The sequence below is a fragment of the Pangasianodon hypophthalmus genome, chromosome 30 (genome assembly GCF_027358585.1).
Source record: "Pangasianodon hypophthalmus isolate fPanHyp1 chromosome 30, fPanHyp1.pri, whole genome shotgun sequence".
NCBI lineage: Eukaryota > Metazoa > Chordata > Actinopteri > Siluriformes > Pangasiidae > Pangasianodon > Pangasianodon hypophthalmus.
In genome coordinates this window covers 3,461,925-3,486,589 of record NC_069739.1, presented here as the reverse complement: position 1 = coordinate 3,486,589, position 24,665 = coordinate 3,461,925, and the positions used below count along the sequence as shown (strand labels likewise).

General features: G+C 42.7%; 1 protein-coding gene across 1 annotated transcript; it reads left to right on the top strand.

Annotated features, from left to right (window-relative positions):
* The first annotated feature begins 1,605 nt into the window (after positions 1-1,605).
* rab10 (RAB10, member RAS oncogene family) lies at positions 1,606-24,630 on the top strand. Its single transcript, XM_034302010.2, has 6 exons — positions 1,606-2,385; positions 19,344-19,404; positions 20,979-21,117; positions 22,588-22,677; positions 23,899-24,000; positions 24,147-24,630. Exons 1-6 carry the CDS (start codon positions 2,259-2,261, stop codon positions 24,231-24,233), a joined length of 606 nt encoding a protein of 201 aa, XP_034157901.1. The 5' UTR covers positions 1,606-2,258; the 3' UTR covers positions 24,234-24,630.
* Positions 24,631-24,665: the final 35 nt, after the last annotated feature.

Below are 24,665 nucleotides of genomic sequence, written 5' to 3'. Positions count from 1 at the left end.
TGGGTGAGTTTGATATTTGAATGATTTTCTTTACTCCTTGAGCCCATTCCCACATTCCCGCTCACGTTCACAAAGCTCCGCCCACCAGGATCTAAAGTGGCCCGTACAGCATAGTGTCAATAAAATGACTAACAGGAAGTGCATCCAAACACAAACAAGCACTCCAGACCGGAAGTCGGTTTTCCAAACGGGTTTTCTCACCGAGTTAATGAACTTTTGCTAAGGTTTAATCCATTGCTTTTTATCATGTACTACATATCTTCCAAGTTATACAAGTACAGAATAAAAAAAATTACCTATTGCAGCTTTAAAGGTGCATTATGTAAGATTAGATTGTCCTGAGGTCATCGCTTGAACTATTATTATTATTATTATTATTATTTTTAAATCACGTTCTACTTATTTTGCAGGTTATTTGTATGAGTAAATAGTAAAATTATTAAAAAATCACCTATTGCAGCTTTAAAGGTGTATTACATACGATTAGACCATTTTTTTTTTTTTAGACATTTAAATGATTTTTTTCTTCAACTTCTTGAGCCTAACAACCGTTCCCACCCATGTTCCTAAAGCTCCGCCCACAGGATCTAGGGTGGCCCGGAAAGTATAGTGTCTATAAAATACAAACACAAACAAGCATTCCGGACCAGAAATCAGTTTTCCAAATGGGATTTCTCAGCCACATAATACTTTTTTTTTTTTTTCCTTGAGGTCATCGCTTGAACTATTATTATTATTATTAATAGTAGTACTAGTATTATTATTTTAAATCACGTTCTACTTATTTTGCAGGTTATTTGTATGAGTAAAAATATTTAAAAAATCACCTATTACAGCTTTAAAGGTGCATTACATAAGGTTAGGCCTTTTTTTTAGAGATTTAAAAAATTAAAAAAAAAAAAAATTAATTCCTTTAGCTCCGCCTCCAGGATCTACAGTGGCCCGTCATGGTGAGGTCATGTGAGTGAGTTCATGGTTTGAACTATTATTATTTTAATTATGTTCTGCATCCATCCGTTCCATCCATTCTCTGTAGCGCTTATCCTGCACAGGGTCGCGGGGAGCCTGGAGCCTATCCTAGGGGACTCGGGGCACGAGGCGGGGGACACTCTGGACACAATCACACACACACACACACACACACACACACTACAGACGATTTGGAAATCAGCTTACAACGCATGTGTTTGGACTGGGGAAGGAAACCGGATTACCCGGAGCAGGAAACCCCCTAAGCACAAGGAGACCATGCAGACTCCGAGGCAAATATCGAACGAAGAGCGAAGCAAGCAAGCATGCTAACCATGATTTATTTAAAAAAAATAAAATAAAAAATCGCTTATTGCACCTTTAAACCCTGTGACATGCTGCCGTTCCGGTCCGCTCCGGTCACGCAGTTAACATTTAGGACGTAAGCAGCGCAGAGTCAGTGTCAGAGTCAGTTTCCGCATGTTCCGCCCTCCTTTGACGGTTGGAGCGCGTCTGTCCAATCAGCTTCGGGGGAATGTTTTGAAATGTTGCCGCCTCAGCCAATCAGAGCAGAGGACGCGTGGGTTGTGGGCGGGGACTGTAGATGTAGGGTGTGTGTCGCCGGCCGCGGTGGCTTCATTCGGAGGCGACGGCGGTCGTCTGTCTGTGTCTCTGCTCGGAAATTGAGATAAAATTAAATAAATAATAATAAAAAAAAAACAACAACAACGGAGAAATTTCAACACACATCTCGATTTAACATCGAGACAAATCATCCGGAGGAGGGAGGGTGAGATGACGACGCGGTAATGGTGATAAAAACCCGGCTGGAAACGTTAGTTTTGAAGAAAGACTGAAGGATTTGTTTTTTTTTTTTTTTTTCGTAGAGGGAGCCATTTTGTCCCGAACTGTGTGGGAGAAGAGAGAGAGAGAGACAGAGAGAGAGAGAAAGAGAAAGGAAAGAAGGAGAAAAGAACAAAAAGGTGGATTATTTTAGGGTTTCAAGACAAAGATCTATCCGGACACACACAAAAAAAACCACCACCACACAGTTTATAAACAAAAACAACAACAAAAACAGCAGCGACTTTTTAGCTCGCGCTACAGAAAACTAGCCAAGCTAAGCTAACGTTAGCTTAGCTTCAAGCTAAACCAGCAAGAATTCGCTGCCCGGCAGCAACAACCGTCTGATTTGTTGTTGTAGTAGCAGTGTGGTGGTGTTGTTGCTGTTATCTGGATCCTCTTTTCTCCTCTCTGTAGTGTTAATTCATTATTAAAACAGCAACAACATGGCGAAGAAGACGTACGACCTGCTGTTTAAGCTTCTCCTGATAGGAGACTCCGGTGTGGGGAAAACCTGCGTGTTGTTCCGCTTCTCAGACGACGCCTTTAACACCACCTTTATCTCCACCATAGGTGAGAAATCTTTATCAAAAAATAAAAAACAACGACAACAAACACCTTTCACACTTTCATCTATTTCAGTTTAGCCGGGCTAGCCTCGGAAAGCGATTTTATTCATGGCCGTAGTCCAAATAGAGCCAAAATGGCTGCCTAGTGCACTAGGTAGGGCGTAAGATCTAGTGTTATTGTACACTATGTAGTACGCCTATGTAGGGAGCATGGAGTCGAATGGGATCAGCTTTCCCTTCCTGTCTGTGTAGTTCAGTTTTTCTGACTTAAAGGTCATATTCTCGATTATTTCATTTCTTTTATTCGTACAGACAACCTGTAAAATATATAGAACATCATAAAATATAACATTTTAAACCCTGACTTTGGGTCAGAAGTATTCCGTGGATGAGAAAAACCCCATTTAGGAAACTGATTTCCGGTCCGGAATGGTTGTTTATGTTTGTGTTTATGTTTGGGTGGGTTTTCTGTTGGTCATTTTATAGATGGGAAACTAGAGGGCGGAGCTTTGGGAGTATGAGGCTGGAATGGAGGTGGGCTCAAGAAGTTAGATAGATAAATTAATAAATAAGAGTTGAAGTCTCGAAGGGCGTACTCTCACTCTCATTAGGGCCTTTCGCAGTGCGGGAACCTTTTCATAGTACCTGAACTAATTGTGGAACTACCCACTTTTTGGTGTTTTCGCACCTCCGGAACTGGGTGTGATTTTAGTACCGACTGCCTTTTTCGAGAACCAAATGAGCTCCTACTCCGGAGCAGGGTCTAACCAGCACAACTGGTTCTATCTGTGACGTAAGTAGACGTTGATTGGCTAAACGCGTACGAAAACGCCCTCACCCGCCATGATTTAAAACGCTGTGTAAACATACTGTAGTGTCAACTTATTCCGCAAGTATGGAGAACAGCGATAGATGGACGCGAGACACGACAGAAACACAGCTCCGATCACAGCGTCCTCCATCCTCCGGTTGTTTACGTTGTTGTTCTTTGTTTCCGTTGTTGAACGCGGCGCACAAATGACGTCGCTGTCGACCGGCTTACGTCACTTCCTAGTGCCCGCTGTCGGTGCGAATGCAGCCCTTTAAACGGTGCTGGGAAATAGTTCACGCAAAATCGCCCAGTGCTTTAAGTCCTGTAAATTTAATTCTGGATCAAAAGCGGTGCGAAAGTTATTTTAAGGACTTTTTGTTTTGAAGAAAAGCCCTCGAGCGTCCTCGCACAAAACAACGGAGTCCATCGCTAACCCTAACCCTAACCCTAACTTTATAACTTACTTTGTGGCTTATTTGGAGTCGTTTTGGGGCGCGGCGTCACACGACCCTCCCACACGCCTGACAGATTTATCGCTTAAATCTTTTTCGTTCTGCACGGTAATCAGGAGATTTTTACGGAGGCAGCTGGCGTCGAGGGACGAATTTGCAGCGTTACGCACTCGTGAAATGGAACCGGTTTGGAAAAATGAAAAAATGCGTTTGGGGAAATCCCGTCGTCACCAAAGCTCTGTTTTCAAATTCAGATTTTATTGGTCGCATACACAACCGTACGCAGTCCGACGTTTATTGAAATGCTTTTTTTTTCTCCCCAGACTATCCGTGATATAAAAATAGAATTTACATAAATCAGAATTTATTTCTATTCACATAGGAAAAGGAAGAAATATAAAAATATGATATAAGGGATACAAAGATCAGTGGCACAAACAGTACGACTGTAATTTTGTATAATAACACTAATGATAATGTGTTTAACTGATGTAGTCTTTCTCAAATCTCGAGCCGGCTTTACAGATTTTTAAAAAAAGAAAGAAGCGCGAATTAATGCTAAAACGGTCAGATAACGATAAAACGGAAGACAGACGCGGAATCCGACGTAAACGAGGGAAAAAGAAAGACAGGAAAAGGTTTGAGAAGCGAATTTCTTTTACCGTTACTGCACTAATCATTAGGGTTGCGCAATATATCGCAGAATTGTACTCCGCGATATCGATATCGTAGATATCGAGCGCTCAAGATACGTTTACTGCGTGTGTCTTTTTGACATGATCCAAAAACAACAACACAAAAAATCTCAACTGGTTATTTAAAGGAAATGTCCAGCCTGATAAAGTTCTGTTGCGTTTCATGATCCTGGTCCCGATTTGTCAGTTATTTGTGCGTTTTCGTTATTTTGTGCGCCACGGTGACATCACAAGGCGACCTCGTCGCCATCGATAGCGTAATTTAACGGAAGCAGAAATATCCGTGACCTCAGATGACGTTTAAAAAAACAACGCTTCTCTTCTCGCTCACCGTTTTTCCGCCGTCACGTTGACGAGAAATCCAGCGGAGACGTCGGTGCGAACGCTTCGACTCGAAGTCCCAGAATGCAACGCAGCTCTACGACTCGATCCACGAGATGGCGAGCGATGGTGATGGCGATGACGTCGACGGCTGTATTAGTGTGAAAGTTGAAGCTTTGGAAGCCGAGTGTACAGATGAGGGAGCTCAAGGGACTAAAGCGCCGCTGCATCGCTCTCTTTAGGTGAAGATGAAGCGAGGGCTAAATCGCGCTGAACCGTTACTAAGAAGTTCTTCAGGGAATAAATCTCGCATGCCACCGAAAACCACGTCACACGTTCACCAGCTGTTTTTGATACATCGTACATGCTTATGATCTAGATACTTTAATATTGCTTTTTAAGTTTTTACGTGTTATGATGTACGTAATGGCGATTTAAAAAAAAAAAAAATCGGGGTGTGTAGATCCTGTAGCGAGTATCAGTTCTGAGGTTCGTACTCGATACTGTTGAATCCGCAGCGATACGTTACATTTCGAGTCGATTTAGTAGCCTAAATGTTACGTGACCGACATCGTTAAGAATCTGGAGCACTGCTAATTTGCGAACGATGACGACGTAGAGAAGGGCTAATTTATTTATTTATTCATTTATTTTAAAATATCAGCGTTAAGGATAAGTCACCTTGCTAATCTGTTAAATTATTGATTAACGTCAGTTTAAAAGTATAAATTGTTTGCTCTTTTTCTGATAATATTTCTGATAATAAACGATTTGCGATTGTTGCATCGATGCACTTCAGTCGTTGGCTCCTTAACGAGTTCATATGTCACACACGAGACGTTAACGAACTCTATACGTAAAAAAAACAAAAAAAAAACAAAACAGTAACAACAAGAACACAGCTAGTTCAGCTAGCGAACCCATGTCGAGGCGTAGAACGTTGTTATTGTTCAAATTTAACTAATTTTTTTCTTTTAAGAAGTGATGTGAAACCCGGTTAGTGTTTTCCAATCCCGCCCAAATTCACTTCCCCTCAACTCGGACCTCCATCCACAATGTTTAAGGTTTTATCCGTAGCATTTATGATTTTTTTTTTTCCACCGTTGCTACGGTGATCCACAGGGAAAAGACGTCAGACGTGAAGGACGCACGTTTCTCGTAGTAGCTTCTGGTATCTACGTGAACTTTAAACTGTTCGTTCGCAACCTTCCATCTTGTGAGCCAATAGAAAGCAAGTGGGCGGAGCTACTGGTAAAAAAAAAAATCTAGGAGATGCTAATTATCAAGTAGCGTCACTCCGCACTTTACTTTACACTTTCCTCAGTGTTGTGTTTTCGCACATCCGGGCGAATCATAACCATCTCGTCGACAGCTTGTCGTTAAAATTGTCGTCAGCGACGTTTGCACGTCTGAGATTTTAAAATAAGAACACACACACACACACACACACACACACACGTGAATTGTACGTTAAATAAATCGAGTCGTAGTGTTTTTTTTTTGTTTGTTTGTTTTTTTTCCCTCCCTCGTTTTTCAGGTGCCAAAACTTCTAGTACTTTGTGTTGTCCACAGACCTCCAAACACGTCGACGGAAAAAAAAAATCCTTTCCGACAGACTTCCTGCAGAAGCGACGTTTCTGGGTCGCCAGATGTGACTCTGTGGTTTATGGCGTTCAGTGGAATATTTTCCTAAAGTGGACAGTAAATCCATAAACCCTTGGTTCCTGATCAGCGAGGCTCTGCACGCATGGAATACTCGCTTTTTTGCCAAAATTACACGTGTGTGTGAGTGTGTGTGTGTGTGTGAGTGAGAGTGTGTGTGAGAGAGTGTGTGTGTGAGAGAGTGTGTGTGTGAGAGAGTGTGTGTGTGAGAGAGTGTGTGTGTGAGAGAGTGTGTGTGTGAGAGAGTGTGTGTGTGAGAGAGTGTGTGTGTGAGAGAGTGTGTGTGTGAGAGTGTGTGTGTGAGAGAGTGTGTGTGTGTGAGAGAGAGTGTGTGTGTGAGAGAGAGTGTGTGTGTGAGAGAGTGTGTGTGTGAGAGAGTGTGTGTGTGAGAGAGTGTGTGTGTGAGAGTGTGAGAGTGTGTGTGTGTGAGAGTGTGTGTGTGTGTGAGAGTGTGTGTGTGTGTGTGTGTGAGAGTGTGTGTGAGAGTGTGTGTGTGAGAGTGTGTGTGTGAGAGTGTGTGTGTGAGAGTGTGTGTGTGTGAGAGTGTGTGTGTGTGAGAGAGTGTGTGTGTGAGAGTGAGAGTGTGTGTGTGTGAGAGTGTGTGTGTGTGAGAGTGTGTGTGTGTGAGAGTGTGTGTGTGTGAGAGTGTGTGTGTGTGTGAGAGTGTGTGTGTGTGTGAGTGTGTGTGTGTGAGTGTGTGTGTGAGTGAGAGTGTGTGTGTGTGTGAGTGAGAGTGTGTGTGTGTGTGAGTGAGAGTGTGTGTGTGTGTGTGTGTGAGAGTGTGTGTGTGTGAGAGTGTGTGTGTGTGAGAGTGTGTGTGTGTGAGAGTGTGTGTGTGTGTGAGAGTGTGTGTGTGTGTGAGTGTGTGTGTGTGAGTGTGTGTGTGAGTGAGAGTGTGTGTGTGTGTGAGTGAGAGTGTGTGTGTGTGTGAGTGAGAGTGTGTGTGTGTGTGTGTGTGAGAGTGTGTGTGTGTGAGAGTGTGTGTGTGTGAGAGTGTGTGTGTGTGAGTGTGTGTGTGTGAGAGAACACTGCTATTATTTCACTGACCTGCTGATTTTTAACGTCCGGTGGAAGTGGAATTTTCGGTTCTCCCGAGAACTTCAGCTTTTACGATCGTACATTGGCGCATGATACCACAAAACACACACACACACACACACACACACACACGCACATGCGTTTAAAGCCTGTAATAGTGAGTTTGTGTATGATTTTTGTGTATGATTTTTTTTTTGTTTTAGAAACATCTACTCTTTCTTTATCCCTGTACAATTCCAAATGAAAAGGAAAAGAAAACAGTCGAGGATTATAGATTCCTGGCTCCTGAGACACAAATTATAATTCCGTAACGCAGAGCTCGCCGTTATCACCGCGGCCACTTCGGAAAACTGCGCTCCATTCAGGAAGGACGGCATCTTTGGGAAGCGCTTGCACTTTTGAGATAAAGGCTGGAAGGATACGAACGGCTGTCCTCGAAGAGTCCTTGGGCATTTTAACGCAATAAAGTTTCCAATTCTCTTCACCGATATATTAATTTTTTTTTTCCAGACACTTCCTTTGATGATACTTTTTAGGGTTTTATTATTTTGGAAAAAATTTTAAAAAATTTCTCTATGTCTGTATGGGTTTCTTCAGGGTTCTTCGGGTTTCCTCCCACCTCCCCGAAACTTGCCGGATGGATAAGGTGGATTCGTGGCTCTAAATAAGACCAGGATAAAGAGCTTACCGGAGATCGTAAGATCGTCACGGCCCCACAATTCCGTGCGCCGATGATGTCGCTCCGAGCGCGGAACGCTTCAGATTTACAAAAGTTACAGCAACGCTGACTTTCTTCACCCCTCTCTCGTGCGCCCGTCGATAAAGCGCCAGTCAGACATAAATCACCAAGGCATGCTTACGTTTAGCCACGCCCACAAAACGGCACAAAAAGGTGCGCTCAAGTGTCTCGCTAACGCAGCTATGTCGGCGTAATTCTTTTCCCTTGGCATAGGGCGCCATTACTTTTGTCCTAATTCGTCTTTTTTGTTAATTTATGGATTCAGTCTCTGTTTTCAAACCAAAAAAAAAAAAACACTTTGAAGTATTCAGAACTGTGGTGTGTGTGAGAGAGAGATAGATGCAGTTATGTGTCACAGATTAGCGAAGGCTTAAGCCCCGCCCCTTTGCAGCTACGAGTGCCGTCGGTGTCGTAGCAGCTCGATCCGTTTTCTCGATCGTTTCCGTTTAGCGTTCGGTTTGAGGCTAGTCCCCTGCAAAGGTTCTGGTACTAGATACCCAGGTGTGTGTGTGATGTGATTTGAGACACAGCCACAGTTTTCGCTTCTTCCTCGTAGAGCAGGTCTGCGTCACATCTGGACGTTACACGCGTGAAGCGAAAGCGGCGTCTGATTTGGTCTGGCGATCGGGCCCGGAGAAGCGGGACGGGTTTAAAGGTAGACGTGTGTGTGTGTGTGTGTGTGTGTGTGTGTGTGTGTGTGTGTGTGTGTGTAAACACACCTTTAACGGACTCTACTTGGAGAACCACGGCAGTAGAACATCTCACCTACAATGGAGTTGATGCAATATACATTTTTAAAATATATACATGAGGAATTTCCTCGTTTCTAAATCCTGTTCTTCTCCGCTGACTTCCTTGTTTTTTTTTTCCTTTTCCTTTGTTCCTCCTGTTGCTTCACCGTGTTAACGTTTGTGAATCCGCTGTGTAATAATTTACACGCGCACGAGAAGTCACCCTGTTCACACACGAGCCTCCCGATCATTTCCCGGGAATTGTACTAGATCTCATCCCGGCTTTGTGTTCACGCTGAACGCCGGCGTTTGCTCGTGTGTGTGTGTGTGTGTGTGTGTGTGTGTGTGTGTGTGTGTGTGTGTGAGATTTGGGTTGGTGTGTGCAAAATTCTTTCTTTTTTTTTTTTTTCCTCCCCTTGCTCACTATTTTCTATTTTATAACATCAGCATAAATGATTTAATTGAAGACAAGATATGATGAGGATTTCCACCATTTCAGGTTTAAGGACAGCACAGAAGAGTGTAGTAGTAATAATAATAGTAATAATAATAATAATAATAATAATAATGACGCGTTTTGATGTAATCCTGTTGGGAGTCTGATCGACATTTTCACTGCCGTTGCTGTGCAAAGGAGAGCGTTTTAATCACTTTTGTCGCAATTATCTTCACTATTAACGTTATTTGAAAAGAGTTAACGCTTTTTGCTTTCTGTGTCAAAATCTTCATCCGTTTCTTTCCTTCAGCCGAAAACCTGAAAGAGCTGTTTCACTTGACCGTGTTTGACTGAAATATTTCCGTAACATTCATAATAAATACAGTGACCTTACGATAACGATGTACGTGTCTAATATCAGCTACGTCGAGCACGCAATGATGGATTTTAATTCGCCTTTTACCCGGAGAGCATCGCGTGAGATTGGAGGCAGCAGTTACTATCAGAGAAAATTTTAAATACCTTCGCAGAGAATTTCAGATTTGTTTCTATCATTTGTTTCTTTTTTTTTTTTTCTTTTTTTTTTTCTTTTTTTTTTTTTCTTTTTTTGTTGTAAAATAGTCGATCGATCTCGTAGATCCTAACGTGAGGTCCGGCAGTGACGTGGTTTGACCATTGGAGCGCTGTGAAAATGTCCAGACAGAGTCGATACAGCAAAGTGAAAGCTTTACGAAATTGAAAATAAAAAATGTTGTCTGGTGTAACACTCGCGAGACGGATCTGGCGTTCCACGGGAGAGAAACGAGCGCGTTGGAGCGTTTAAAGAGGAAACGTCTCGGCATGAGAGACACCGGAAGCAGGAAGTTAGCGCGCTTAAACGCTCGTCTAGCTCCTGGTCCCGTCTTGTGTTTATCGTAATGCTAAGGAATTCCAAGAGTGAAGCTTGTGGATATTAATAAATAAATAAATAAATAAATAAACGTTAAAGGAATAGTTTATTCAAAAATAAAAGCTCTGTACGTCATTAACAGAATCTTTTTCTCTTTTCAAATGAAGCCCCGTAATGTTTCAGGATTTTAGTTAAGAAACGTTTTTTATTTTCGAACCTGTGTGTTTTGTTTTTGTCTGTAATGCAGCTGAGATTAATTTATTTTGAATTTATTTTTAATGAGTTTCATCAATTTCGTTAGTCGCAGTACTATTTCTGAGGGATAACGATGCGCTCCCGTTCTCCGATTTGTTAAGTCGCGGAGCTCCTGCGCAAAATACGGAATGAACGTTAGCGGATATCGTAGCAGTGTAAACTTATATCGCACAAGATCGCTTGGTGCAACTGAGAAATGTGAGGTTTTTGGTTTTTTTTTTTTGTTTTTTGTCTTGGACTTCTGTTTCCTGTCTTTCGGCTCTTTTCTTTCTGTCTCCGGTTGGAGTGGCTGATGCAGCTGCGATGGCTCAGCATCCTAAAATACCCACCGGAAACTCCCTCCATCACTGGGATCAGCTTACACTCACTCACACACACACACACACACACACACACACACACACACACACATGAACACAGTTTCTAGCACAACGTACGTTCATATTCAACACTTTCGTTTCGTTTTGGTCAGTGTGGTACTAGAACCATTTTTCTAATTAGGGGTTGAAGAGAGCAGATGTTTTAGTGATGAAGCTGTGTGTGTGTGTGTGTATGTGTGTATGTGTGTATGTGTGTATGTGTGTGTGTGTGTGTGTGTGTGTGTGTTGCTCTCTGCTCCACTGGCCTTTTCGTAGCAGCTCCGGTTTCATCCTCAGCACATTCTGTTGCTCTGGTTGCAGTTATAGGACGAATAAGCATGCGTCATACATCACAGGGATTTCAACACACACACACACACACACACACACACACTGAAGTTCAGTGGTGCCCTTTTACCCATCAGCCCTTGCGGTCGTCCTGTTTTACCCCACTTTGGGGCATATTTTGTCACGTATGACATGGACGTAAGGTTTGATAGATTAAGTTCTGTAGACAGATTACAAAACGTGACGTTTTCTCCAAGAAAAGACGTTTATGTAATGTTTTAAGGAAGGAGTCTCCAGTGTCAGAGGTAAAGCTGCAACTTTATGCTTTAAAGCTCCAAGATTTTACGCTTTCAAGTTTCTTGGTAACATGATAAGTTGTGTTTTTTTTTTTTCTTTCTTTCTTATTAAATTCCCGAAAAAAAAAAAAAAAAAGAAAGCGTAGTGACGGAACAAACGTTTATAGCTGCTATAAAGTAAGTGAGAACAGGAACTTGTTTCAGTGACTTTCCATGTCATTAAATGTCACTATTATCGGATTAAAAAAAATAACATGCAAATTAATAAATAAAACTTTGTAATCGTTGACAAATTGCTGCGGTGTAAGAGGAATAAAACATTTCAGGGCGTGCTGTTATGGGGAAATAATCAACTTCAGGGTGGTAACAGTGACTCTGCTTCATCACACCACCATGTTGTTGATTATTTTCCCATAACAGCACAGCGCAGTGTTTATTTCTCTTATAACGTGATGATTTGCCCGATGATTATGAGCAGCATTATTGCTTTTCTCGGCATTTTATGCAAGTTTGGTGTGTGTTTGTGTGTTTGTGAGTATATGCGTGTGTGTGTTTGTGTGCGTGTGTGTGTTTGTTTGTGGGTGTATGCGTGTGTGTGTTTGTGTGTGTGTTTGTGGGTGTATGCGTGTGTGTGTTTGTGGGTGTATGCGTGTGTGTGTTTGTGGGTGTATGCGTGTGTGTGTTTGTGAGTGTATGCGTGTGTGTGTTTGTGTGTGTGTTTGTGGGTGTATGCGTGTGTGTGTTTGTGGGTGTATGCGTGTGTGTGTTTGTGGGTGTATGCGTGTGTGTGTTTGTGGGTGTATGCGTGTGTGTGTTTGTGGGAGTATGCGTGTGTGTGTTTGTGGGAGTATGCGTGTGTGTGTTTGTGTGGGTGTTTGTGTCTGTGTGTTGGTGTGTGTGTTGGTGTGTGTGTTGGTGTGTGTGTTGGTGTGTGTGTTGGTGTGTGTGTTTGTGTCTGTGTGTGTGTGTGTTTGTGAGTGTATGCGTGCATGTGTGGGTGTGTCTGTGTGTCTGTGTGGGTTTGGGTGTGTGTGTTTGTGTGTGTGGGTGTGTGTGTGTCTGTGTGTGTTTGTGAGTGTATGCGTTTGTGTGTGTGTGTGTGTGTTTGTGAGTGTATGCGTGCATGTGTGGGTGTGTGTGTGTTTGTGTGTGTGTGTGGGTTTGGGTGTGTGTGTTTGTGTGTGTGGGTGAGTGTGTGTGGGTTTGGGTGTGTGTGGGTGAGTGTGTGAGCTCGTGCTGTATAACAGGAAACGAGCAGAATGGCAGCTCTGTGCTGTAAGCGAGGCGTCTGTAGAGTTTATTTTGAAGTTGAGAGAATGTGAGAAGCCGACTGAAAGCTGTGTCCTTTGACTACTAACAAAGGTTAAACTAGGGGTGTGTGCGTCTGTGTGTGTGTTTGTGTGTGTGTGTTTGTGTGTGTGTGTGTAACAGTACAATCAGTGTTGTAAAAATTAAGATCTCTAGTATGACACACAGCAAGCTTTAATATTTTAATTTTCGTAGCGTCACCGTGTTAGTTTCAATTCTGTTTTGTTTTGTAGAACTGTTTGAGTGTGTGTTTGTGTGTTTGTTCATGTGAGCAGTAAAAGCATGAAGCAGTGTTAAAGCGTACGAGTGTGTGTGTGTGTGTGTGTGTGTGTGTGCAGTGAGTTACAGTTTAAGAGCACTTATTTGGGGAAGTTGTATATATATATATATACAGTGTGTGAACGTCTCTCCTGCTTCTCAGCTTTATACTAAAACCCCCGACTGACATTTTACCTTTCGGCGTGTTTCAGAGACGAGCCGCAATTTTCAAACGATCCCGAAATGAAAGAAGCGCAAATCATTTAATTATGCTTTAAAAACTGGAATGGTGACTGTACTGAGTGCAAAAACATTTCTCTCCCTCTCTCTCCCTCTCTCTCTCTCTCTCTCTCTCTCTCTCTCTCTCTCACACACACCATACATACATAGGAATAAGAAAAGACAGACTGCGCTGTTGTATGAAAATAATGCACACCGTTTCGACCAATCAGATTCAAGCATTCCCCCATCTCTTTCTTTCTGTCTCTCTCGTTATATATCTCTTTATATAAACACACACAAATTTTATATATATATATATGTATGATTTCTGTCTGTCTCACTCTCGTCTTCTCTCAGTCTCTCTTCCTGTCTTTCTACATCTTTCTTTCTTTCTTTCAGGCTCTCTGTCTTTCTCTCTCTGTCTCTGTACGTCTCTCCGTTTCACTCTTTTCTCTCTAAATCTCTCTTTGCGGCTCTGCCTCTCTTTTTTTCTCTCTTCTCTGCTTCTCTCTCTCTCTCTCACTCAATCGCTCGCTCACTCACAGGATCCTGGCCTTAAGTCCCTTCCACTGTGTGTGTGTGTGTGTGTGTGTGTGTGTGTGTGTGTGTGTGTGTGTGTGTGATTTGTATTGTGTAAGAGTGACTCATTCTTTGGCTGAATGAAATGCATATCATCTAATAAAGCCGGTCCCACCCAACCTGCAGCTGTGTGTGTGTGTGTGTGTTTGTGTGTGTGTGTGTGTGTGTGTGTGTGAGATGGTTTTTGGATTAGGAATGAGTACATGATTGTAAGACAGGATCTTTCCTCTTGAGTTTTGTTTCTGAATGTGAGGTTCTTGAGCCTGAGAACATTCTCACTGAGGTTATAGAGTCTATGTTCCACCTGCACCCTCGGGTTCTTCCCCTCGGGTTCTTCCTCTCGGGTTCTTCCTCTCGGGTTCTTCCTCTCGGGTTCTTCCACTTGGGTTCTTCCTCTCCGGTTCTTCCTCTCCGGTTCTTCCTCTCCGGTTCTTCCTCTCCGGTTCTTCCACTCTTCACACCGAGGTGATTAAAAACGACAGCCAGTGTTTGTTTATTCGTTTTTATTCTGTTCAAATGCGTGCAGCCTGAAGATCAGAAGACTTAGAAACGGGACTGCCATGTGCGTGCGTGTGTGTTTGTGTGTTTGTGTGTGTGTGTGTGTGTGTGTGTGTGTGTGTGTGTGTGTGTGTGTGTGAGAGAGAACACTGAGTGTGTTTATAACCACACACACACACACACACTAACTGTTTAACATGCTGAGCTCAAACTAGAGCAATGACAGATGCATGGACTCCAACTGATACTTTTCTTACTTTCTTTTTTTCACTTTCCGCTTGATTTTTTTCCTTCTCTTTTCTTTCTTTCTTTCTTTCTTTCTTTCTTTGTATTTTTCTTGACTTTTTCCTTCAATGTCTGATGCTCTGTTTGCTCGTTGTCAGTCTGTCAGTCTGTCATTTGGTCGTGCTGTTGATCTGTCTGTCTCTCTGTCTATCTTCCTGCCTGTTTATCTGTTCAGTACGAGTGTAACGATACACGCGATTCTATATGATTTTGATACGATGGTGTTTCAATACGATACGTTTCCCTTACAAGCAAGGATGTTAGGTTTCCATTTTCATGGATTTAAAGGTGCATTAGGTAAGAGTTGTGGGGGAAAATAGATCTCTAATGGATGAAACGGGTGGGATTTTCTGATTTGAATGTTTTTTTTGTTTTTTTTTAAACTAATAGAGCTCGCCCACATCTGCACCCAGCTACACAAAGCTCCGCCCCCCAAAACATACAGTGTATGTGAGCCCACTGCACTCAGACATCCAACCATGTTTATAAAATGACTGACAAGTGTGTGTGTGTGTGTGTGTGTGTGCACGTACACGCACACGTGTGCACCATGTAGTCATATGTTTGTGATATTAATGACGAGTTACCCTGTCTGTCTCTCTGCCTGTCTCCTCTGTCTGTCTCTGTCTCCTTTGTCTGTCTCCGTCTGTCTCCTCTCTCTGTCTCTGGCTGTCTCCTCTGTCTGTCTCCTTTGTCTGTCTCTGTCTCCTCTGGCTGTCTCTGTCTCCTCTGTCTGTCTCTGTCTCCTCTGGCTGTCTCTGTATGTCTCCTCTGGCTGTCTCTGTATGTCTCCTCTGGCTGTCTCCTCTGTCTCCTCTGTCTGTCTCTGTCTCCTCTGGCTGTCTCTGTATGTCTCCTCTGGCTGTCTCTGTCTGTCTCCTCTGTCTCTGGCTGTCTCCTCTGTCTGTCTCCTTTGTCTGTCTCTGTCTCCTCTGTCTGTCTCCTTTGTCTGTCTCTGTCTCCTCTGGCTGTCTCTGTCTCCTCTGGCTGTCTCTGTCTCCTCTGGCTGTCTCTGTATGTCTCCTCTGGCTGTCTCCTCTGTCTCCTCTGGCTGTCTCCTCTGTCTCCTCTGTCTGTCTCTGTCTCCTCTGTCTGTCTCTGTCTCCTCTGGCTGTCTCTGGCTGTCTCTGGCTGTCTCTGGCTGTCTCTGGCTGTCTCTGGCTGTCTCTGTCTCCTCTGGCTGTCTCTGTATGTCTCCTCTGGCTGTCTCTGTATGTCTCCTCTGGCTGTCTCTGGCTGTCTCTGTCTCCTCTGGCTGTCTCTGTCTCCTCTGGCTGTCTCTGTCTCCTCTGGCTGTCTCTGTCTCCTCTGGCTGTCTCTGTCTCCTCTGGCTGTCTCTGTCTGTCTCTGTCTCCTCTGTCTGTCTCTGTCTCCTCTGTCTGTCTCTGTCTGTCTCTGTCTCCTCTGTCTGTCTCCTCTGTCTCCTCTGGCTGTCTCTCTGTCTGTCAGTCTGTTTATTTATCCTGTCACTTGTCAGTTAGTTTGACTGACTGCCTCTCTGTTGGTCTCTCTCTCTCTCTCTCAGAACACAAAGAGCAGAACATACACACCACACAGGACTGAATAAAAAAGGAAGAAACACAACAATAATAATAATAATAATAATAATGATGGGTAGGGCAGACAGATCAGGTATTGAAATGAATATAAATTCTATAAATGAATGAATAACTTGGTAATATCACAACTAGAGGATTTTGAAAGGCAGCCAGATAATTAGAACTGCTACTACTACCACAAGTCAAGTCAAGTCAGGTGGAGTTTACTGTCATTTCAACCATATACAGCTAGTTAGTACACAGTGAAACGAAACGACGTTTCTCCAGGACCAAGGCGCTACATGAGACAAACACAGAACCGCACAGAACTACAAAGGACTACATAAATTATACATAAAGTGCACAAGTGCAGACAGTGCAAGACAGTACAGTGACTACTGGGATAGACAATGGGTGCAGTAAGTCCCAGTGCAGCGCCGACCGGTACGCAGTTCTATTAGAAAGTGAATCCAGTGACAATTATTATTAATAATAATAATAATAGTAGTAATGAAACAAGGACAGAGACTCTTCTGGGAAGGTTTTCCACTAGATGTTGGAGCGTGGCTGTGGGGATTTGTGTTCATTCAGCTACAAGAGCATTAGTGAGATCAGGCGCTGATGTTGGTGAGGAGGTCTGGGGTTCAGTCGGTGTTCCAGTTCATCCCGAAGGTGTTCAGTGGGGTTGAGGTCAGGGCTCTGTGCAGGACACTCGAGTTCTTCCACTCCAACCTTCACACACCATGTCTTCATGGAGCTCGCTTTGTGCACAGGGGCATTGTCATGCTGGAACAGGTTTCAGCCTCTTAGTTCCAGTGAAGGGAAACTGTAATGCTACAGCACACAAAGACTTTCTGTACTATTGTGGTAACAATTTATGGAGAACGAATTTGTGAGGTGTCTGTCAGCGATTCCCGATACCGTCGTCTCCCGTCATCCCAAGTTTAGTGTAGACGAGTGTGTGACGGAGTGGATTTACAGTGTGTGAATCAGTGATGGAGTGGATTTGGGAATTCATGTGCTGCAGAATTTGCAGTGAGGCTCAGTGTGTGTCTGTTTCTAATAAAGACAGGCTGTCTTTCTCGTTTGTCTGCTTTCTATCATTTACTGTCTGTCCATCTTACACACACATCTTTCTCCGTCTCTCTCTCTCTCTCTCTCTCTCTCTCTCTCTCTCTCTCTCTCTCTCTCTCTCTTGCAGCCTCTCTGTCTGTCTCTGTTTATCTCTTTCTCTCACACTGCCTTTCTGTCTCATTGTCTGTCTTTCTATTATTGTCTCTCTCTCTCTCTCTCTTCCTCAGTTTCTCTCTGTTGCTGTCTGTGTCTGTCTTTCTCTCTCCCTCCCTCCCTCTCTCTCTCTCTCTCTCTCTCTCTCTCTCTCTCTCTATCCCTCTCTCTTTGTCACCAAACTGTCTCTCTTTGTTTCAGACCATCTCACCTTTGGTCTTTGTTTCTTTTTCCATCCATTTCAGTCTCCCTCTATTTATTTCTGAATGATGTCACTGTGAGCTACAGCACTGTGTGTGTGTGTGTGTGTGTGTGTGTGTGTGTGTGTGTGTGTGTGTGTGTGTGTGTGTGAGCCGTTAAACCCCCAGCAGAAGGACAGATTGAGACGGTTCTGCTGGAGCCGATGCCAGCGAGTGCCAGTCTGTGCCACACACAGTTTCCATACTGCCCCGTCAGCAGGGGTTCGCACACACACACACACACACGCACACGCACACACACACACACACGCACACGCACACGCACACACACACACTCACACTCACTAGGGCTGCAACTAATGATTATTTTTTAACTAATGATTATTAGAATGATTAATCAGCAATTAATTCAGTGATTAATTAGTAGGTTTTAATCGATTATTCAACTTCTGCAATGAGTTAAAAGATTGTGTTAAGTTTATTCTGACTAATAAATAACAAGGAAATTCTTCCATCTTTTGAAAACGTCTTTTAATGAACTGAACGCAGCTGAACAGGCCAACCTCCTTCAAATGCAAACTCTCACCGTTGTTTTAATCTTTTTGTTCCCTTAAGTAGAAAATAAAAAATAAATTAATCTCAGCTGCATTACAGACAAAAACAAAACACACAGGTTTGAAAATAAAAAACGTTTCTTAACTAAAATCCTGAAACATTACGGGGCTTCATTTGAAAAGAGAAAAAGATTCTGTTAATGACGTACAGAGCTTTTATTTTTGGATAAACTATTCCTTTAACATTTATTTATTTATTTATTTATTTATTTATTAATATCCACAAGCTTCACTCTTGGCATTCCTTAGCATTACGATAAACACAAGACGGGACCAGGAGCTAGACGAGCGTTTAAGCGCGCTAACTTCCTGCTTCCGGTGTCTCTCATGCCGAGACGTTTCCTCTTTAAACGCTCCAACGTGCTCGTTTCTCTCCCGTGGAACGCCAGATCCGTCTCGCGAGTGTTACACCAGACAACATTTTTTATTTTTAATTTCGTAACTGCCATGTTGATTATCACAGAGTGTTCATATTTTTCTGAATATTTCCTACAGATATTTGTACTAGATCACTTTGGTCTTCTCGCCATGTATTGGGTGGGAAAAAAAAGTGAAATGATCCCGGCAGAAGTTACTGTCATGGCTAACGAGTGTACCAGTTCTTTTTTTTTTTTTTTTTTTCTCTTTTATTTTTTTCCTTGTCCTTTTGGCCTGACTTTCATCAGCTAACAAAATGGAGCGGAGCTGAAATGTGTGTTATAACACCCATGTAAATAATAAACACTTTTATTACAATAAATACCTGATGATTTGATTACGTAAGGAATAAAACGCTCTGCTTCGTGCTGTTATAGGAAAACGATCAACTTCGCTTCATCACACAAACCCCCCGCTGATGATTGTTTTCCTGTAACAGCATGTCCTGAAGTGTTTAATGGTCAAGCCGCTTTTCGTAGATTAAGCAATCTATTTGTGGATTTGATTAAAAAGTATAAACTTAAAAAAATATGTATTTTTCATTTAATTTCGTCGTTTCTTTTTGTCGTACTCTGTCTCTTTGTAAAACGCGTATTACTACACCGCTATTATTACTATTGATCTGTTTTGTGTAAACACCGTGAGCTGCGCAGTTGTGATCTGTGTATCTACAGTTACTACAAATGTTCTGCTGATTTCTTCGCGTATATCAAATGTCTAATTAGCAAATCACGTAGAGCTGAAAACCTTTTTTCAATTCTGTAAAACACGCGTCATTTTATAGCTGTCCTTATCGGTAATGATGAACTGACTTAATCCCGTTCTTCCTTTTCTTCCTCCCCAGGAATCGATTTTAAGATCAAAACAGTCGAACTGCAAGGAAAGAAGATAAAGCTACAGATATGGTGAGTGATAATTGTGTGTGTGTGTGTGTGTGTGTGTGTGTGTGTGAGAGAGAGAGAGAGAGAGAGAGAGAGAGAGAGAGGAGGAGCGGCTGCGTCTCAAATCACGTACTTGTGTATTATCTACCCGAAGTCTTAAGAGTAAACATGGACTTTACTCGCTGAACAGATGAAATTTGGACATTAACCCTGTCCCACTGTGGTCATATTTTTACTTCACTGACGGTTGCCATGGTTTCCTGGGTAGCTTCCAGCTAGTTCGATATGCCAGAGTGGCAAAAATGACATAGCTAGCTATTACCACCTTACAGTTAAGGTTTGAACGAAGTATGAGTGACGTTCTTGGAAAAAGGAATGTAATAAGTAAGAAATAAACCGCTCGATGTCGTGCTGTTATAGGAAAATAATCAACGGTGTTGGAGTGGAGTTACTGGCTGATTGTTTTCCTATAACACCATGTTCCGAAGTGTTTTGTTCTTCTTATACCACAGCAACGTGCCAGTAAAGAAAGACGTATTTTATCCGTTTATAGTTACGTTCTGCAAGACAAGTTATTTCCTGTTATCCTTTACGATATAGAAGCTATAAACAGTCGTTCCCGCACCAGCCTCTGTTTTTTTTTTTTTTTCTTTCGAAATCGATAAGACAAAAAATACGCAGCTTTTTATGTTACGGAGAAACCGCAAAGCATAAACTCCTCTGTCCTGAAGACGTCCGAAAACTTATTTACACCTTTACCACTGACACTGGAGACTCCTTCCACAAATATTAAATAAACATCTCCTTCACCATATCAACAATTACTCACGGTTTTTTTTCCAGTTTGTTTATTTATCGTGAACGAGATGATACTATAGAAACGATAACGTATTAGAACGGGGCGAATTAATATAAACCCGCGCTGTTGTCAACGCTGCACGTTATAGACAATTAATCAACGCCTCCTAACCAATCAGATTCGAGAATTCAGCAGCACCGTGGTGGCAGTAAAGAGTTTGAATAATATCGCAGACGCAGCCGTCACTCTGTCAGCCGTCATTTCTGACGCAGAAATAACGTTTCCTGCTGTCTCGATTGACGCTCGTTTTGTGTTCATGGATTGCTGTGGTTGTTACCATGGTTACGGTTAATTAGCTATCTAACATAGCAAAACCTGACAGTGTACATGGCTAGCTACGTTACATCTTTATACTCGCGTTTGTAAATGGGTGAACGGAGATGCTCATCTCGTCAGCCATCCGGATTCGCTTTGCAGCTAATATTATCTCAGTTTTGCTGAGAGCACTGTGTGTGTGTGTGTGTGTGTGTGTGTGTGTGTGTGTGTGTGTGTGTGGTTGGGGAAGAGCCAGGAGAAGAAAATTGCAAAAGAAGTTGTCATTCTAGTCACATTGCCAGGAAATGGATCTGGCAGCGCAGATGAATGTCACTTGCATTTTGGCAAAGAAATCTAATGTCACGTTAACTCCGTGTTGTGAACCTAAGAGAGATTATTGTTATATTAAAGTCTAATTAGTAATTGCATTGGTTAGTAGTGTAATTAATTGTGTGTGTGTGTGTGTGTGTGTGTGTGTGTTTAGGGACACGGCAGGTCAGGAGCGGTTCCACACCATCACCACCTCCTACTACAGAGGAGCCATGGGCATCATGCTCGTCTACGACATCAGCAACGCCAAGAGCTTCGAGAACATCAGCAAGTGGCTCAGGAACATCGACGAGGTGCGTCTCTAATGTGCTACACGCTTTGAACAGCTCCGTATGGCCCATTTATAGCGAGGTGAAAATCCACATCACTAAAAGTGGCGCGTCTTCGTCATCACTTCCCCTGAGTGAGTAAAATGAAGACAGGAAATTGTGAGCAGATAGCGACGACAGAATAAGCGCATAAATGCCGGACTGTTCTTCTTCAAACGCATTTTACTTTAATCCTCCTGGAAATGGAGCCGTGATCGGTATTCAGTACCGAAGGTTTGTCTCAGGTGCGTTTTAGTCAGGAGCTGCGCTCTGATTGGTCGAGGTGGTGGGCTGGGTGGGATTTGTGCTCAGCCTACAGGGTTATTTTTCGAGCAGGAACTACTTTCCGATTGGTTCCAGTGACATTTCAAGCAGGAACTATGCTCCTATTACACCACTTCCTGATTGGGTACAGTGATATTGTGGGCAGGAGCTACACTCTTGTTGGACCACGTTCTGATTGGTTACAAGGTTAGAAACTGTGCGCCGATTGGCTATCAGGATGTTTCAGTCAGAAACTACTCTCCTACTGGTTACAGTGACATTTCAGGCAGGAACTACATTCTGATTGGCTGTCATGACATTTCATGCAGGAGCTACACTCTGATTGGTTACAGCAAGACTTCAGGCAGGAACTATGCTCTGATTGGCTGTCATGACATTTTAGGTGATTGGTTTCAGTAACATTTCATTTCACATTTCAGTAAAATTTTATTTCAGCTGGTTGCAGTAACAATTTCAGGCAGCTGTTGTTTTGTCCATGACTTATACAATATATAATGTACTATAAATACAGAGTCCAGTATGGAGTACTTGTGAGACCAAACCCAGCTCTCTCATACTCAAGCTGTAAAAAAAAAAAAAAAGACCAGAACACGCGCCACCAGTAATGAGAGTCCATTAGATGTTCGGTAAAATTGCTTTCCTCTTCCAATTGTGTGTGTGTGTGTGTGTGTGTGTGTGTGTGTGTGTGTAGACTGAACCACTTTCAGGCTCTCTCTACACACAGAAACCTCAGATTTTCCTGGAATAGGCCTCTAAATGGAGCTGATTATTAACAAATTTTTTTTTTTTGTATTTTCTTAGTGTGTGATGTTCATTTCCTGTCAGTTAAACATTCAGGCGTAATTGCCGCGCTGAGAACAAGATTTTTTTTTTTTTTTTTTTTTTTTTTTTTGTCAGCTCGCCAGGGTTTAATGTTTTTTTTGGTTTATAAAACCATTTCACTAACAGACGGTGTCGCCTAATGGCGTTGTGAAACTCTCCAGTCTTTGTAAATGCGGTCCATCATCAAACACTGGTTTTATTTAATTTAAAAACTAATGCAGTGGAACTGAAAAACACCCAAACACATTTTATCAAGCGTGAGAGCGCCCTTATTTTTCTTGTTTCCTCACATAAAGTTTGTGTGTGTGTGTGTGTGTGTGTGTGTGTGTGTGTGTGTGTGTGTTTCAGCATGCCAACGAGGATGTGGAGAGAATGCTGCTAGGCAACAAGTGTGATATGGAGGACAAACGGGTCGTACCAAAGGCCAAGGGAGAACAGGTGAGCTGCCTGAGGCTAGGGTCACACCGAGCGCTGAACTAAAATCTGCCTGGTTGGGGGGAAAAAAAAAAAAATGTGTAAAGTGACTTTCGTTTAGAGATGATCTTGATCATCTTTAGCCTTTAAGGTAAATAAGGTTGGAAAGAAAATTAGCTTTTCCTTTGCCTACAGCTTCTGGATTTATAAATATATTTTTATATTACTATATATATATAAATATAGTTTAGATTACTTCACCATCAACTTTTTTGAAAATACAGACCAAAATGTGTTTGTCCATTACTGTCTACCCCCCCCCCCCCCCCCCCCCCCCCCTTTTTTTTTTTTTTTTTAAAACTGGTTTAAGTTCCTTACTCCAAAGGTTTTCATCCTTTTTTTTGTGGCCGTGACGATGACGAAAAATTTCTCATCCCCCTCCTTTTCCACTCGACATGAATAAGACTACAGGAACATTTCTACCTCTGCTGCCTCTCCTTTCACGTTCACATTCATAACTTTTATCATACGCAACGGCTCTAAAACGCACAGAACACCACTGCATTGCCGACTTCAGCTAAACCAAACAGCGTTCTGTTTTCGGCTGGAAGTATTTATTAATATTTATTCAATATTTATAAACGACTCCTCATTTCGGAAGCAGTCGCGCGCCACGCCGCATCTGCGAGTAGTCAACAGCCGAACAAAGCGCATTGTTTCACATGCCACTGCACACAGGACAAAACACACACACACACACACACACACGGCGTAAAGACATTCTCACTCGTACAAACTGAAAGAAAGAAGAGAAAAAAGGGGACATGAGACAGCCTGAGTCTGACTGTCTGACGCTTCAATGATTGCTAGTGTGAACATGGGTGAAACGTGTGTGTGTGAGAGTGTGTGAGAGTGTGTGAGAGTGTGTGAGAGTGTGTGAGAGTGTGTGAGAGTGTGTGAGAGTGTGTGAGAGTGTGTGAGAGTGTGTGAGAGTGTGTGAGAGTGTGTGAGAGTGTGAGTGTGTGAGAGATAAGTTAGCTTAGGCTGTTCTGCATCTCTGTTTTGAAGTATGCTTGTTGTGCAACACAAACTTGCTTGTAAACACGTATCAGTGTATCAGTGTTGTAATCCATATATCACCGAATGGTGTGTGTGTGTGTGTGATTGTGTGGCATGTGAAATCTCACCCGTCCTACACACACACACACACACTTAAGTTTATTTGTCTCCTCTCTGTGTGTTCAGATTGCCAGGGAACATGGAATCCGTTTCTTTGAGACGAGTGCGAAAGCCAACATCAACATCGAGAAGGCCTTCCTCACGTTAGCAGAAGACATCCTCAGAAAGGTGCGTGTGCACGTGTGATTGTGTTTTTTTTGAAAGAGATATCTGATGACACCCTTGACGTGTGTTTATATTGATTTGTGTGTGTGTGTGTGTGTGTGTGTGTGTGTGTGTGTGTGTGTGTGTGTTCGTTTGTTCGTTCGTTCCAGACACCTGTAAAAGAGCCCAACAGTGAAAACGTCGACATCAGCTCCGGAGGCGGAGTCACAGGATGGAAGACCAAGTGTTGCAGTTGAACAGTCCATCACACACACACATTCACGAGCACGTGTCCACACACACACACACACACACACGCACACATACACACACGCACGCACGCACACATACACGCCTACACATGCAGTTTCCTCTCTTCTGTCTCTTCATCTCACTTACACTCATTTCCTCCTACTTTGTATCTAACTCTTCCTCCTGTTGCACTCTTTCACCATTTCTCTCTCTCTCTCTCCCTCTCTCATTCGATCTCCCACATTTCCCTCTCTCCCTCCCTCTCTCTCTCTCTCTCTCTCTCTCTCTCTCTATCTCTCTATCTCTCTAATCTTTCCTGCGTTTTTTCGCTCACATCTGCTTGCTGACAGTTTTTATTTCTGATGACGAAAGACAGTTGTATAGATAAAAAGAGAAATCATGTCACGTTTCCTGTCGTTTATTTTAAAAGTTTGAAA